Source organism: Astyanax mexicanus, chromosome 21 (assembly GCF_023375975.1).
Source record: "Astyanax mexicanus isolate ESR-SI-001 chromosome 21, AstMex3_surface, whole genome shotgun sequence".
Taxonomy (NCBI): Eukaryota; Metazoa; Chordata; class Actinopteri; order Characiformes; family Acestrorhamphidae; genus Astyanax; species Astyanax mexicanus.
Window position 1 is genome coordinate 1773137 of NC_064428.1, and position 16122 is coordinate 1789258.

Here is a 16122-nt window from a genome sequence, read left to right on the forward strand (position 1 = left end):
GTGAAGGGTAGATCCAGGGTGGTGGATTAAATCTACAAATCAAGCAGCTCTCCTTGGTTGACTAGGATCCTTTTCAGGAGCAGAATTTAGTGTAGTTTATCTACCCAACTAACAGATTAGCACCAATTCCACCAGTATAAAACTTAAATTTGTATCAAATTCTAGCTTTCAGCAAGATTACAGCTTTTCATTTTAAATACTCCCATGTTTCGGAGGCTTTCTGTTTTACAGTGCTCTCTGCTTAACCTGAAAATAAGCCTCCAGTGGTAAATATGGTAGGTATGGACAATAAACCACCCTATGGCTAGCCATTTGAAATACCAATGAAATAATACAAACTGTAAAAAGCTGATATGCTATTTGTAAGTTTTATGTAAAATGTATCTACTGGTGGAATGGGCACTAATGTATTAGTTAGGTGTCTAGGTATTTATGTTGATATTGATTTGCGTTGCAGTGTCTCTGGCAGGCCTCACTATAATAGCCTAGCTAAAAAGGCCACGAGGAAGCATAGACATAACTCTATGTCCAAGAACCTTTTGATTTGAACCCTTTATCTAATGGGGAAAGTTCCAAACATGGGCGCAGATGGCACTGGGGACGGGGGGGACATGTCCCCCCCAGATTTATAGTGACCTCATCAGAAATCTAGCATCTACAAGCATAAACGTTGGGGTTTTAATTTAATTAACTGTACGTTTGTGGAATTCTGTGTTCCACAATGCCCTCGTTTTTAAACTAGGAAGCCTTCAGTTCAGAGGTTACATTGTTCGGAGCTCCGTGTTCCAGTTCCAATGTAAATTTAACGCACCTTCTCAAGTCCGGGGTTCTAAGGAGCTGGTAACTGCCTGTAGACTACAGACACAGGCAGTTACCAGCTCCTTATGGTACGTGTCCACTGGCACCTTTTTTTCAACGCAATCCGCTGCGCTGGATCTCCTTGCTCGTTTTTTAATTAAAATGAAGCAACAGAAGTAGACAGTCATAAGTTTAATATTTTTATTTTTTTACCAACCTCACTGTAACCTATAGCTCTATAAATCCATATTCTGCCGCTTTCAGCTTCTCTTCTGTGGTTGAAAGGCGCCTGTTCTGTGTGTGTGTGTGTGTAAGAGGCTTGTGTGTGTGTGAAGACGCAGCCTGCTCTTCCCTCATTGGCTGGACGCAGCCTGCTTTTCCCTGATTGGCTGGACGCAGCCTGCTTTTCCCTGATTGGCTGGACTGGACACAGTGCGGCGGCCGGATTTATTTGAATAAAGTTGAGCCGGAGGGCGGAGCTGCGTTAAACGCAACGCAACCCGGCATGCACCGAGGCATGCAGCGGCTCTCTCCATTGATTTTATGTATGATGTTATTATGATGTTATTTTAGTAAGCAGTCGCTGTTAACTGAAATTATAAGATGTAAAATGTTAACATTGTCTTCCTGGTCTTGCCTAGGCTGTAGCAATGAAGAAACAAAAAACAATAACATATAACAATAACAATATTCTAAAGTTTATTGCAATATATATATATATATATATATATATATATATATATATATATATATATATATATATATATATATATATATATATATATATATATATATATATATATATATATATGATTTTACAGCTTGGTCCCCCCCAGTTCAAAATTTCCATCTGCGCCCCTGGTTCCAAACACTGACTGGTTAATGCCAACCTGGGGGTCATTGGTCTTTCTAGCAAATTCAAAAATATTTAAAATAGTTTATCATGCTGTTATTAGAGTAAGCTTTTTGTATTTGTGTAACCAGATACATATTAATGTGATCAAAATGTTGGCTGATCACCAACCCACCTCATCCCCAACTCATCAACTCATCCCAAAAGTGCTGGATGGAGAACCATCATTCCAGAGAACACAGTTCCACTGCTCCAGAGCTCAATACTGGAGGACTTTATACCCCTCTAGCCCACTCCCAGCATTAGGCATGATACCAGTAGGTTAATTTTATCTGCTCTATCTGCTTTAGCAGAACGTTTTTACAGGGACTAGAGAAGTTGTGTGTGTTTTTCAGGAATGGGTGCAGCTTAAAGTAGCTGAATACAGTCATTAGAAGGGCAGGTCTGGTGTTGTCTGTTCTGTGTGCCTGAGGTCTAAAAGCCAAGACTAATTGTATCCTATGTGCATTAGTCTGTGTGTGTGTGTGTGTGTGTGTGTGTGTGTAAGAGAGAGAGAGAGAGAGAGAGAGAGAGAGAGAGAGAATCCCAGAATAGTCTGCAAGCCCCAGCGGAAGCTTTTAGCAATCCAGCACAAGGGCAGTAAGAGTCTGAATATATAACCTCTCTCACCCTCTTTACTTCTATCTCTCTTTCATATAATAATTACTCTCCCCTTTGTCTTCCCCTTTTTTTCCTTTCCCTGTACTCTACCCTCTACTTTTCTCTTTCTACCTCTCGATACACCCCACCCCCTCCCCTTTCTATGTCTCTTCTCTCTCTGCCTCACTCAGCAGGTGTGTGTGCATGTGTGTGCTCACAGTATTTCCAGAGCAGATGCCTTTGGAAATATTTCAGATTTGGAGTCATTTTAGGACACACTCCCATCTATGTAAATTGCTGGATACTGTATTTCTACTCTTCTATATTTCAGGTGCTTTAAGCTGCACTGTAAACTCAATAAAGGTAGGCTAAGAAGCTTGGCCTGGAAGCAGGGGGCAGGTCTATCCAATGAGTAGAGGCTCTTCCTCTGGTCTCTATTGCACGGACTCTGGCTGTAAATATGACAACATGGTAGACACATTGTGGAAACTTGACACTTGTCTCTACCTTGCAGTGGATGAATGTTCTGTAAAAGGTGAGTTTGGGTACTTAATGCTGTGGTCATTGAGGCTTAATGGCATTTACTGTACCTAAAAAATACAAGTTCTTTGACTCGAGACAGAGACAGATGTCAAGCTGTTTCAAGCAAATGTCCAGATGTTTGTGAATGACTTATCTAATGAGTGCATTTAGCTACTTTAAGTGGCACTCATTCCTAACACAGAAGTGCAAATGCATTCAAACACAATTAGTGTAGTTCCTGTAGAGAAGTGCTGCCAGTAGTGTAGGGCTGTCTGAAGTAGATAGTCATAAACCTACTGCTACCATGCCTAATGCCAGGTTTGATCTACAGGGGTGTAAAGTGCCCTGGCATTGAGCTGTGGAAGAACTGTAGATCTGTCTTCTCTGAAATGATGGTGCTCCATTCAATACAAAACCCAGTAGGATTATTTCCCCCTGGACAGTAGAGACAAAAGCAGGATAAACTCTTTTCAATAGCCCTATTTTAAGAAGAAATAATAAATGAGAAAATGAAATGGCCCATCACTTTTGTCCATTTTGGAGTATGTTTGTTTTAAACCAGCGGGAATTTTCCATGCTGTCCAATGCTGTTCTGACTGGAAGCTCAACGTTTCTGTTCACAGCCAGAACTTTCTCTTTAAATGGATCGAAATGCACTGACGAACCAGCTTGCTGTGTTGTCATGGAAACTGCTGAACCTCTGTGTGTGCGGAGAGTGTGTGTGGTGTGTGTGTGTGAGAGAGAGAGAGGGGAGCGAATTATGTTCCCATGACAAAGACATTTCTCTTGTTCTGGGTGTAGCAGCACTGAAGCTACAGTACTGGTTATTAACAGTACAGTGTTTTATAGCAGGCCCTGTATACGCTGTTCTAAAGGCTGATTTTAATTTTAATTACTTTTTAAAATTTTATTCATACAAACCAAGCACTGTATTAAGAAAACAATACTGATGTACTACTAAAGGTATCAATTGTTTGTGGCATGGATTCCACAAGATGTTAGAACAGTTCCTTCAGGACTCTGATCTATGTTAATATGATCATATTACACAATTTCTTTTGGTTGGAATGTGAAATAAACCAATCAGTGTGTCACTTGCCATTCCCTTTAAGAGCCAGATGCACTCTGACATTAGCAGATTGCTATTTTAACGATGAAGACCTTTTTTTCAGCGCACCTGTGTAGCTAAGTTTATAGAAATTCTGATGGAAACTTCTGATGGTTGACTGTTGTCAGGGTTTAAATCAGTCAGTGGTGCACCTCTGTTTTCCTTTGCCCAGATAGTAATACACCAAAAATTTACCTGAACACCCCTAACCTTTTGACCACCATGCCCATCAGTGTAAATATATTCGTAAACTCCAATGCTGTTTTAATGGCACAAGACGTGAAAAGCATTGGGAAAAGCATCGGCATCAAAGGGTCACGAATTACACCATTTTTCATTGTTGGAAATCTCAGCCTCATTTGGCTGCTTTCAAAAACATGTTTTGTTAAGAGAACTAAAGGACTAAATACACATGGGAACTAGTGATACTATGCAGAAGCTACATTGGTTGGAAACCATTGGTGGTTCTGTCTCTATGTGGGGGAGAAGGTGATTACAGCAATGCAAGAAAAGGAAGAAAATGGGAGTAGAATTTGATTACACAAGAATTCTAATAAGTCCAATAACTGAAGTCCAGCTTCTTATTGTTTTCTCTGATGCACCCTGGAATCTAGTGTATGTTTTTGGAGGAGAATAGCAATATACCGCTCTGAAAACTACTTACAAAATATGAGTTTCTTTGATTTTACCAAACTGAAAACCTCTGGCATATATCAAGAGGAAGATGGATGATCACAAGCCATCAAACCAAACTGAACTGTTTGATTTTCTGCACCAGGAGTGGCATAAAGTTATCCAAAAGCAGTGTGTATAGGCGGGTTTCCATCCAAACCTTTCGAAAAAAGAATGCGCAATTTCCAAATTTCGGCAGAAAAAAATGCGAATTAAGCTGTGTTTCCATTCACTACAGTTATGCGAATAAACATTAGATAACGTGGGAGAGGACGCCAAACAAGCATGGAGAGGTTTGATTCCGTTTTTGCTCTGTGCAGAATTATTTTCGTATGCATTTGCCATCTCTACATGGTGATGGTGTCTGCTGTTCAAAGACGCCGGGCAGGACGAGCACTGGAACCGTTATTAAGGGCGGAAATCTCGGCGCGACCACGGCGAGTATACCTGGGAGCGCAAATGAAACAAACTGTTCTGGGAGAACATCGTTCAGAGTTCTGATACGTCATTTTTTATGCGAAAAACCCTTTTCCATCCAGTTTTTCCGAATTTTGGGGATGCGATATTCTAACTTTTCCACCCCCTCCTAGCGTAAAAATCTTTTTGCGATATTTGGGGCTTTTTTCGAATTTTGGAGTTTTTCCATCCAGTTTTTTTCATGCGCATTTTTGAAATGCGCAAAAACTCGGTGGATGGAAAACCCTCTTATGACTAGTGGGAAACATGCAAAGATGCATGAAAACTGTAAATAAAACCAAGGTTACCAAATATTAATTTCTGAACGCTTAAAATCTTATGAATATGAACTTGTTTTCTTTGCATTATTTGAGGTCTAAAAGCCATTCAGACATTTCTCATTTTCTGCAAATAAGTGCTCTAAATGACAATATACTCAAACATATACCTATAAATAGCATAGAATATCAGAGAAACTGATTCAGAAATTAAGTGGTCTAATTTTTTTTCCAGAGCTGTACAGTACATTCCACATCCAAAGAGCATAATTAATCCAAGTTTGACGAATTGTCTTTTTTGATGCTGTTAAAGCAGCCAGAAGAAGTATTTAGTGAGGAAGATGGAGCTGCAGTTCAGAGTCATTGCTCAGAAGAAAGAGAGTTGTAGAGGGAGAAACAGGAGGGTCTAAAACTATTATCCCAGAACTTTACTGTGTTTAGTCTTCTTATTGTAAAGTTTTAATCTGTGCAGCAATTTGGACAAGTTTATGTTGTTTTAAATGTGCTCTATAAATTAAACTGACAATGAAACTGTTATTCACATTACCCCATTCTGATGTTTAAGGTTAATGCCCCATCTGCATGTATGCATTGCACTGCCTGGTTATAAGTGCAGGAGGGTGATAGTAATGTCAGGAAGGATCCTTTTGATAAGCTTAGTGTGTGAGAGTCTTCTCTTTATCTTCTGGACACACTCACTTTCTCAGCCAAGTAACGGTTAGTTTTTCTGTTAGCGGATAAAGACACTCAGGCTCTGAAGTGGATTAACTTTGTGAGTAAAATTTACTCAGCTTGTCCCTTAAACACAGGGGGGTGTCGAGGGAGTGGTTCGTACATGGTGTCCTGCTGCTGAGCTTCTTATGTTCGTGTGAGTGAAGTTCAGTGTGTTGGAGCTGAGAAAAAAGATGTGATTAAGGAATATTCTGTAATGCTGCGCTTTAAGGCTACTCACTGTACATTCACAGAGACACCCGAGAAATAATCTGGAGAACTACTGGATTTGGGGCCAGGTTTGCAAAAGCTGGAAAAGAGAGAGAAAGAGAGTTCTGTGTAATGCTTGCTCAACCATTTAAAGAATCAGCTTTGTGAAAAGATGCTTTTAAAAACTCAGCCGAGGCCAGTAAGTGTTTGAATAGATAAAAGAATATTAGAATATATTCAAATGTATGTGTGTGTGTGTGTGTGTGTGTGTTAGTTTAACCCTTTTCCAGTGTTTTCTTGGAAGAACACTAACGCAGAATGATAACTGACTGTTTTTAACTGCAATAAGTTTCTCAGAGGAGAAACTAATTTACCCGATTCATGATGATCATATGGTGTATATGAGAAAAACATAAAGACTGACAAGGTTTTTAAACATATTTTTCTCTTTTTATTACATTTTTAGGTAACACTTTAGAATTAGGATGATTAACAGTACTTTATGACAGAATGTCTCAACTATTTATTAATTGACATCAGTCTAGAAATTATTAATCATTACATTACATTTATTAATGTCTAAATTCTCAAGTAATAAATGTTAGCCATGTTAAATAAAGCCTTAACTAGTGTCAATAATAATTAGTTATTAGATATACTGAACCATTTAAGTGTTTATTACTGTAGTAAGTACTGTTCACTGTGTCCCTTATTCTGAAGTGTTACCAATTTGTATTGTAAATATAATTTCATACAAAAAAAATAAATTTTATGCTAAAAATATGCTAAATATCCATTGATTGTAGATTTAAAAAAACAGCATTACTTACACCATTTTCATAAAAATGGCAATGTTGTAAATAGTTTGTGTGAGATGGCAAAATAATGTTGAATCAACGCTCATTTCAACGCTTCGATGGCAGAACTGATTTATATATATTATTTATAATATTTATAATATTATTATTATATTATTTATATTTATTTGTTTTGACTCAACATTGATTTAATATTATGCTTTTATATGTGATATATGTGATTCTATTCTTAAAGCTTTCAGCTGTGTTCTTGGTGTGAAAAAAATGACATTTTAATAATAATAATAATTATTATTATTATTATAATAATGTTTTATTATTTGTGGGAAGCATCTTTCACCTAAACGCATTAATGTGGGTGTAGATTCAGAGCCCCAACCTTTTAAAACCATTTAATAAATGTTGATTCAATGTCAAAGTTTCAACACCAATGTTCATCAACAACATTAAATGATGTAATGCAACCAAATAATGATTGTTTAAAATTATTTATTTAATGTTCTTTGCTTTCAGGGAACTATCTTACTAGCTTTAATGTGAAGAAATAGCATAAAGTTAGGTTAAGTTTGAGCTTTAGTGTTAGATTTCAACAAAAGTAAAAGTAATTAGTATTCTACCTTAGCTTTAAAAAAAAAAACAAAAAAAAAAAACTAAGAACCGGGTATGATTATCACTCTCCTGAAAAAAGACTTAAAAATGCTAACTGATCCTTACTAACTAGCTTTAGTGTAAGTTAACTAAAAATTAGTTAGTTAATTAGCTATTTTCTCTCTCTAGTTTTATCTTTCCAAAGATAGAGACTATCTATTTTTTTCTAACTTTTAACTAGATATTAATAATATAGCTTTAAATTTGAATATTTATTATTTTAGCTTTAGCTTTAGCATGTAACAAAATGGAGAATAATGATTAAGCTATTTAGTATTGGTTAGCTAGCTAGCTAACTAGTGCTAGCTAGCTAACCTAGTTAATTCACTATTATTCTCTCTCTAGATTTAACTTTCCATAGACAGATGTTAGTTAGTGATTTTTTCAGCTTTTAACAAAGTAAATCTTAATAATTTAGCTTTTGATGAGAATATTTATTATTTTAGCTTTAGCTTTAGCATGTAACAAAATAGATATTAGTGGTTAAGCTAGTTAGCATTAGCTAGCTAGGCAACTATCTAGCTAGTTAGAAAACTCTAGAAAAATCTTAATCTTAACTTTTGAAAGATATAGGATAGTATTATAGATTTAGTTTCTTTAGCTAACTAACAAAATTACAGTTTTTTTTTCTTTTTATGTTTTAAATTTAACAATACGTGTAAAGAATAGCTTTTATTCTAACTTTAGTTTTCAACCAAATAAAATAGCTAATCTAGGTTAGCTCTGGTAACGCTAGGTTAGCTTGTTACAGTTATTATTCTGCAATTAGCTTTATTTATAGCCTTAGCTTTAAATTGAATTAATAATAGTCACATGAGTTATTATTCTAGATTTAGCTTTACATATAAAAAAGATATGAGTTATAATTCTAGCTTTAGCTTTAAATTCAAGAAAAATAGTTATGAGTTATTATTCTATGTTTAGCTTTAAATTTAATACAAGATAGTTATATGAGGTATTCTAGCTTCAGCTTTTAATTTAAGAAAATATATAGGAATTAATATTCTAGCTTTAGCTTTAAATTTAATAAAAAATAGTTATATGTGTTATTATTCTAGCTTTAAATTTAAATTTGTAGACAGATGAATTTTATCTTTCAACAAAATATAAGATAGTCAGCTTAGTTTTAAACACACAAATAGCTCATCAATCTCCAGTATTAATAACTGTTGTTACTGTTTGTATTTCTGATGCAGTGTTTATTTATTCTAAACTATTTTACTCATTAATTTACAGGGCAGAGAATTCTATGAACTTGGATATATATAAATAAATAAACAATATATTTAGTAATAATATATTTAGTAAGTTTTCTCATTGTTAGGTCATGCTTGATTCAGAACTATTTCCGTAGATTCCCTAGATCCCCATACCGCTATTTATTGTTTATTATTTATTCTTGTGTGTAGGTAAGGCGGAGGACAGTGGAGTAGTAGAGATGGAGCTTCCAGTGCCTGTGAACATCAGGATCAGTAACATCAACTCAACTCAACTCAACTCAACTTTATTTATAGAGCACTTTAAAAACAACAACAGCTGCAACAAAGTGCTGTACATAGCAAATTATAAGATAAGAAACAAAATACTAGAAACAATGACAAATTAAAATATAGGTATCAATAAAAAGTTTCAGATAAATCTAAGAACTAAGTAAAATAAAAGTAAAAACAAAATAGAATAAAAACAGAAATAAAATAAATAAAAATAAATAAAAAAATAATAAATAAAACAAGAACAAAGTCTTAAATTGGGTTAAAAGCCAAGGAATAAAAATGAGTCTTTAGCCTGGTTTTAAACGTGGACAGTGACGGGGCTTGTCTGACATATAGTGGTAGGCCATTCCACAGTTTAGGAGCCGCAATTGAAAAAGCTCTATCCCCTCTAAGCTTGCGTTTTGACCTCGGCACCTCCAGGAGCAGCTGATCAGCTGACCTAAGGTACCGAGCGGGGGCGTGGGGGCAGAGCAGCTCAGTGAGGTAAGGCGGAGCGAGTCCATTTAAAGATTTAAAAACAAATAAAAGAATCTTAAAATGAACTCTAAAATGCACAGGCAGCCAGTGGAGGGAGGCCAGAATGGGAGTAATGTGCTCTCTCTTGTGTGAACCTGTTAAAAGTCGGGCAGCGGCATTTTGCACTAACTGAAGGCGTTTAAGGGAGGACTGATTGACCCCAAAATATAGTGCATTACAGTAATCCAGCCGGGATGTAATGAAGGCATGGATTACTGTTTCAAAGTGCTCATGTGTAAAAACTGACTTCACTTTTGCCAGCTGCCTAAGGTGGAAGAAGCTGGACTTGACTACTGCACCAATCTGGCGATCCAATTTAAAATCACTGTCCATCTTAAAACCCAGGTTAGAAACTGTAGGTTTCACATACAGCGCCAAGGGGCCCAAATCAACAGGGGGGGCTTCACAAGAACCACTGGGACCAAACACCATCACTTCTGTTTTCTTTTCATTAAAATTCAAAAAGTTTAAAGCCATCCAGGCTTTAATGTCATTAAGACATAACAGAAGTGGTTGAATAGAGAAATCGTCTTTCTTCTTTAGCGGCATGTAAATCTGGCTATCATCAGCATAACAATGAAAGGAGACACCATGTTTTCTCAGAATGGAGCCCAATGGGAGCAGATAGAGTGAAAACAGGAGAGGTCCTAAAATTGAGCCCTGTGGAACCCCATATGACAGTGGAGCTAAGGAAGATTCCGAGCCAGCAAAACGAACACACCAAGTTCTGTCAGATAGATAGGACCTGAACCATTCCAGAGCACTACCATAAATGCCCACTAGGTGCTGCAGACGAGAGACTAAAATGCTATGATCAATTGTGTCAAATGCTGCAGTTAAATCCAGCAGTATAAGAATCGCATGGTCCCCTGAATCATTGGCCAGGAGGATATCGTTATAAACCCTAAGCAGCGCTGACTCTGTACTATGTAAGGATTTAAAACCAGATTGAAATATCTCAAGAGTATTATGCTCATCCAGGAAGGATTTTAACTGAGCATAAACTACTTTCTCTAAAATTTTCGAAACAAAAGGCAGCTTGGAGATAGGTCTATAGTTTGCCAATATAGTATGGTCAAGGCCAGGTTTCTTGAGCAGGGGTTGCACTACAGCATGTTTAAAACTAGAAGGCACAACACCAGAGGTCAGACTGCTGTTAATAATGGCCAGAACCTGCGGCCCTATACTATTAATAACCTCTTTAAAAAAGTGAGGGGGTACCGCATCACAGGGAGAACCTGAAGGCTTTATATGACCCACCACATCCTTCAAGTGTGACAGAGTCACAGGCTCAAACCTATCAAACCTAGGCAGGCAGGGGGCAGAGACAGAGGGGTCAGAGGCAGGAGCTGTGATAGGAGCTCTTGCAGTGGCAACCTTATCAATAAAAAAGTGCAGAAAGTTATTGCACATTTCATGGTCTGCTTCCAAGCAGACGGGCTGAGGGGGCTTAAGAACAGAGTCAATGGTTTTAAATAACACCCGTGGGTTATGACGATTTTCCATAATAATGTTTGATAAGTGCTCCCTTTTAGCTTCTTTGATTATGTTCTGATAAGAACGCCAGCTATCCTTTAAAATGTGAAAAGAGACCTGCAGCTTGTCTTTTTTCCATCTGCGCTCAGCTCTGCGACATTCCCGCCTCGCCTCACGAGCTCGTTCATTAAACCATGGCTCAGGCTTAACTTTAGGCTGTCTGATTTTTAACGGAGCCACTGAGTCGAGTATGGTTCGGCAGGATTGGTTGAACCAGGAGCTGAGCTTCTCCGTATGAACAGAGGCAGAGTCAGGAGTGGAGCAGAGCTGATCGAAGGCAGTGGAGAATTGACCGGCAGTGGAGGAATTAAAACTCCGACAGAGCCGAGCGGGAGCGCAAGATTTAACTGCAGCATGGTATAAAACAACATCAAATAAAACAGACATGTGATCAGAAAACCCACTATCACAGATCTCAACGTTTGAAACAGACAAGCCATGAGAAAGTACAAGATCCAGAGTATGGCCATGTTCATGTGTGGGAGCCAACACACACTGCACTAGATTAAAAGAGTCAATAATGTTTAAAAAGTCCTTCACCAGAGGTTTATCAGGACAGCAGACATGAATGTTAAAATCCCCGACAATAAGGACGCGATCGTAGTTTGGCATAAGTCCAGCAAGAAAATCAGAGAAATCGTTTACAAAGTCCTTGTTGTATTTGGGGGGTCGGTAAATAACAGCGCAAAGGACCGGGTCAGAGCGACCCACCTCAAATAAAGTAACTTCAAAGCTGGAAATTGAAGCTGATACAGCGCGCTGTTTACATTTAAAGTCATTTCTAAATACTGTTGCCGTTCCTCCACCACGACCTGACGCCCGCGGGGAATTAAAATAATTACAGCCAGCCGGTAAAAGTTCATTGAGAGCGCTGTACTCACCGGCACTAATCCAGGTCTCGGTCACACAGAGGAAATCCAGGCAGCGAGAGTAAAATAAGTCCTTCAGGATAAAAGTTTTATTTGCCAGTGATCTGGCGTTCACCAACCCGATCCTGGCAGGAGCTGAGGAGTGGAGTTCGGCGTGTCTGGGAGCCCAGCGCAGCGTCCTCAAGTTGCGGGGATTCACCCCGCGCTGGCGGAGCCGAGGAGAGCAGGAGCGGCGGGGCCGGAGATCTTCGCCTAAGCCGGCGACAGGTACCAGGCAGGTGTCGATGGGTTCCAGAAAACGCCGGGACACGACGAATGGAGGAATTAATCCATGTCTTTTTTGAGAGATGGAAGAGGTGCGTGCCAGGCAGAATTTTAGCTTCACCTGTTGACCGCCACGTTTACCGCGACGGCGGCGGCGCTTCCGCCGGGGCGTTGGAGTCGAGGCCCGATACAGGTGGATTGGTATCCCCGCCAGGAGTGGGGGAAGAGTATTTTGTCCTCCTTGGCAAAACGCACGTATATCACTGACATTATATCTTAGATCCAACAAAGACTGGCGGTCATACACCAACAAAGACTCAATAAGTGATGTTCCAAAGCTTAACAACACTAACACCACCAAACAGAGAGAGAGCAGACGGCCAGCCACGCACACCGGCGCCATCTTGGCGCCATCTTGGATCACCTGTGACTCCTTCAAGATCTGCTGGGACATGGACCCTCGTACCAAAGAGAAAATCACCCACTACTTCATCGACCTCAACAAGAAAGAGAACAAAAACTCCAACAAGTTTAAACACAAGGTACAAAACACACAAAATCAAATAAAAAAAAAAATAAATAAAATTATCTGAACTTAATATGAAGGAGTATCATGTGCTGTACATAATGATCCTTAAATCATTAAATAATTGTTTTGATATGAGGTTCATTATTTAGTGTGTGATGGCTCATTTAATCTGATGTTACATTAATTGTCTCAATCGATCTAAAATATCAAATGAACCTAACCTAAAGCCTTAAAGTTTATTTATAAAATATACTCTTTAGTGAGTTCCTCAATACTAGAGATAATTTACATTTTAACTGCTTTAATCAACACTTCAAATCAAATCATATGTTCAGGTAATACCTAAGCAAGGTACAAATGTTAAAGATGATAATAAACTGCTTTATTAATTCTGAAATGCCTACTTTAAAGAGAACAAAGACATTCATTTCTCACACTGCAAGATCCAGACAATAAAGAGAATTTGCTTTTTTATTGTAAAAGAAAAAATAAAACACACTTACACACCAACACCATGCTAATCAGTGTCACTGCAGTTCTGAGAATAACCCACCATCCACCAAATTTGTGTTTATTTTATCATAATTATTATAACTTTGTAACTTATAGCTCGTTTTATCTTATTGCATTTGTATTTTATTGTATTATTATTGTCATTTCATTATTTGTTTCAGACCTTATCATTATGGTGGTGTGTGCAATTATTTTTTTTAAATAATAAAATATATTCACAAAAAATATTATAGTATTATAATATAATAACCCACCATCCACCATCCAGCTCCTTTATGGTCTATTCTGTGGGCTCCTGACCCTTGGAGAACAGGCTGAAAGGAGGATAATAATGTATTTAGAGTAACAGATACAGGTAGAGGCTGATCAGTGTATTTTACTGCAGTGAAAAAAAAATACTGTGACATTAAAAATGTTTAACTGTGCCATTGGAAAACCAGCCATGACATATTGCATCTCCCCTTCCCTCCATCCCTGTATCCAGGATGTTCCCACAAAGCTGGTTGCCAAGGCAGTGCCGCTGCCGATGACAGTGCGAGGCCATTGGTTCCTGAGCCCGAGAACAGAGTACACGGTTGCTGTGCAAACCGCATCCAAGCAGAGTGATGGAGACTACGCTATTTCTGAGTGGAGCGACATTGTGGAGTTCTGCACTGCAGGTAACAGGCACTTACCTTATCATCAGCATAATTTAATAACACTGACATCTCTGGGTTAATCCTAATTAAAGGTTTGATTAAATATTTTATCAAAACACCAAGGTTTTTAATAAACCTTTTTTAATAAAGGTTTTAATAAAATTGACTGTTGGCAATAACTTAATGATATAATGATTTTATGTTTATGACACATTTAATAGACTACAAATGTACAGTAAAATGAAAAAAATGAGGACACTGCATGAAAATCTGATTTTGCACCTATATATTTCTGTGGGACAGGGATATAAGTAGTTTAAGTTTTAAATTTGAACATATAGTGCCACTAAGGTGTTTAAATTGGTGTGAAATGGACATTTGTCAAATAGCTCGCCTCCATTCTCCAGCATTCTCAAATACAGTGCTTTTAGATGATGCTCTCAACAATGTCGAAAAACAACCAATTTTTTTATACATTATTTCCCCAAACAAATAAAAAATATATATTTATTTGCTTAAATGTCCTTTCTTGGTGAGGGCATTTAAGGCTCAATCACTTAGTACATTTTGAGATTGTAATTAGATTTTTTTTTTTTTTGTAAAATTTGATCAAGCTGTCTTGCCCTGCAGATTACTCCACGGTCCATTTGACTCAGCTACTTCAGAAGGCTGAGGTCATTGCTGGCAGAATGCTCCCTTTCACCGTCTTCTACCGCAATCAGAACCAAGAGTACTTCGACCACTGCAGGTATGGGATTCCCATCACTCGCATCAGTTTTGAAGTCAATCACAGAAGCACACAACATGTGTTGGAGAAAAAACTGTGCATGTTTTAAAATAAAAAACAAAAAGAGTTTCAATACCCATTTTGTCTTGTGTAGATTTTCTCCTTAAAAGCTAAAAGCTGCCTGATACTCTGAATTATCTATTGTAAACATTGTAAACTAGTCAAAATATGTATAATAAAAGTACATTCATACTGCAGGTTAAGCAGTATCTGCAGTTAAGCAGTGTTACTGCAGTATCTAAGCAGTAACACTCCACTGAAACAACATAATACTGTAAAACCAACTAACCGGCTACTCAAACTGCACTCTACTGCTGCCGGTGACACTAAACTAACTAAGCTCATTTGACAAAGCTAGCTGCAAGTAAAAAGGTCTGTAAAGATGTGCTGAAGAAGACAAATGTACTGGGTTTGAAACAGTTTTTACAATTTTCTGCCTTTCATAAATCCAGGGTCTTGCAAAAGAAAAAAAAAAAACTTTTCACATTTTGTCACTCTACAACCACAAACTTAAATGTATTTTATTGAGATATTAAATGGTAGACAAACACAAATCCATGAAGTCCAGTGCGATCAATTGCCCTCAGAAGTCACTTAATTAGTTAATAGAGTCTAGCTGTGTGTAATTTAGTCTCAGTATAAACACAGCTGTTCTGTTAAGCCTCTTAGATTCTTAGAACCAGAAGGCCTCTGGTTTCTTAGAAAACACTAGAGAACAAACAGCATAGTAAAGACCAAGGAACTCACCAGACAGGTCAGAAATAAAGTTGTGGAGAAGATTAAAGCAGGATTAGGCTATAAAAACATATCCCAAGCATTGAGCATGTCAAGGAGCACTGTTCAATCCATCCAAAAAAATGAACCCGAAAATGTATTCTACAATTGCAAACCTACCAAGGCCATGGCCACCCAAAATACCAAAAAAGTAACACTGCTCATCACCCCGAACACACCATTCCCACTGTGAAGCATGGTGGTGGCAGCATTATGCTGATGGGATGCTTTTCTTTAGCAGTCACAGGGAAGTTGGTCAGAGTTAATGGGTGGGGAAGATGGATGGAGTTGAATACCGGACGATCCCAGAAGAAAACCTGTTGAAGGCTGCAAAACGCTTGAGACTGGGAAGGAGATTCACCTTCCAGCAAGACAATGACCCTAAACATACAGCTAGAGCTACAGTGGAATGATTTAGATCAAAAAATAATAATGTGTTAAAAGTTCTAACACAAAGTTCTGACCTAAATCCCATTGAGCTTCTGTGGCA

General features: G+C 37.8%; 2 protein-coding genes across 7 annotated transcripts in view; both read left to right on the plus strand.

The window, feature by feature from the left end:
• LOC125785700 (centromere-associated protein E-like) overlaps positions 1–16122 on the plus strand; it is a 143603-nt gene that overhangs the window by 59706 nt on the left and 67775 nt on the right. The gene's annotated exons all lie outside the window — the stretch shown is intronic.
• The window catches only part of LOC125785716 (phytanoyl-CoA hydroxylase-interacting protein-like), a 33894-nt gene that overhangs the window by 12292 nt on the left and 5480 nt on the right, over positions 1–16122 (plus strand). Inside the window, exons 2-5 of the mRNA XM_049469784.1 lie at positions 9123–9190; positions 12811–12933; positions 13918–14092; positions 14702–14819. Coding sequence (XP_049325741.1) covers positions 9123–9190; positions 12811–12933; positions 13918–14092; positions 14702–14819 — 484 coding nt within the window. The remainder of the gene's footprint in view (positions 1–9122; positions 9191–12810; positions 12934–13917; positions 14093–14701; positions 14820–16122) is intronic.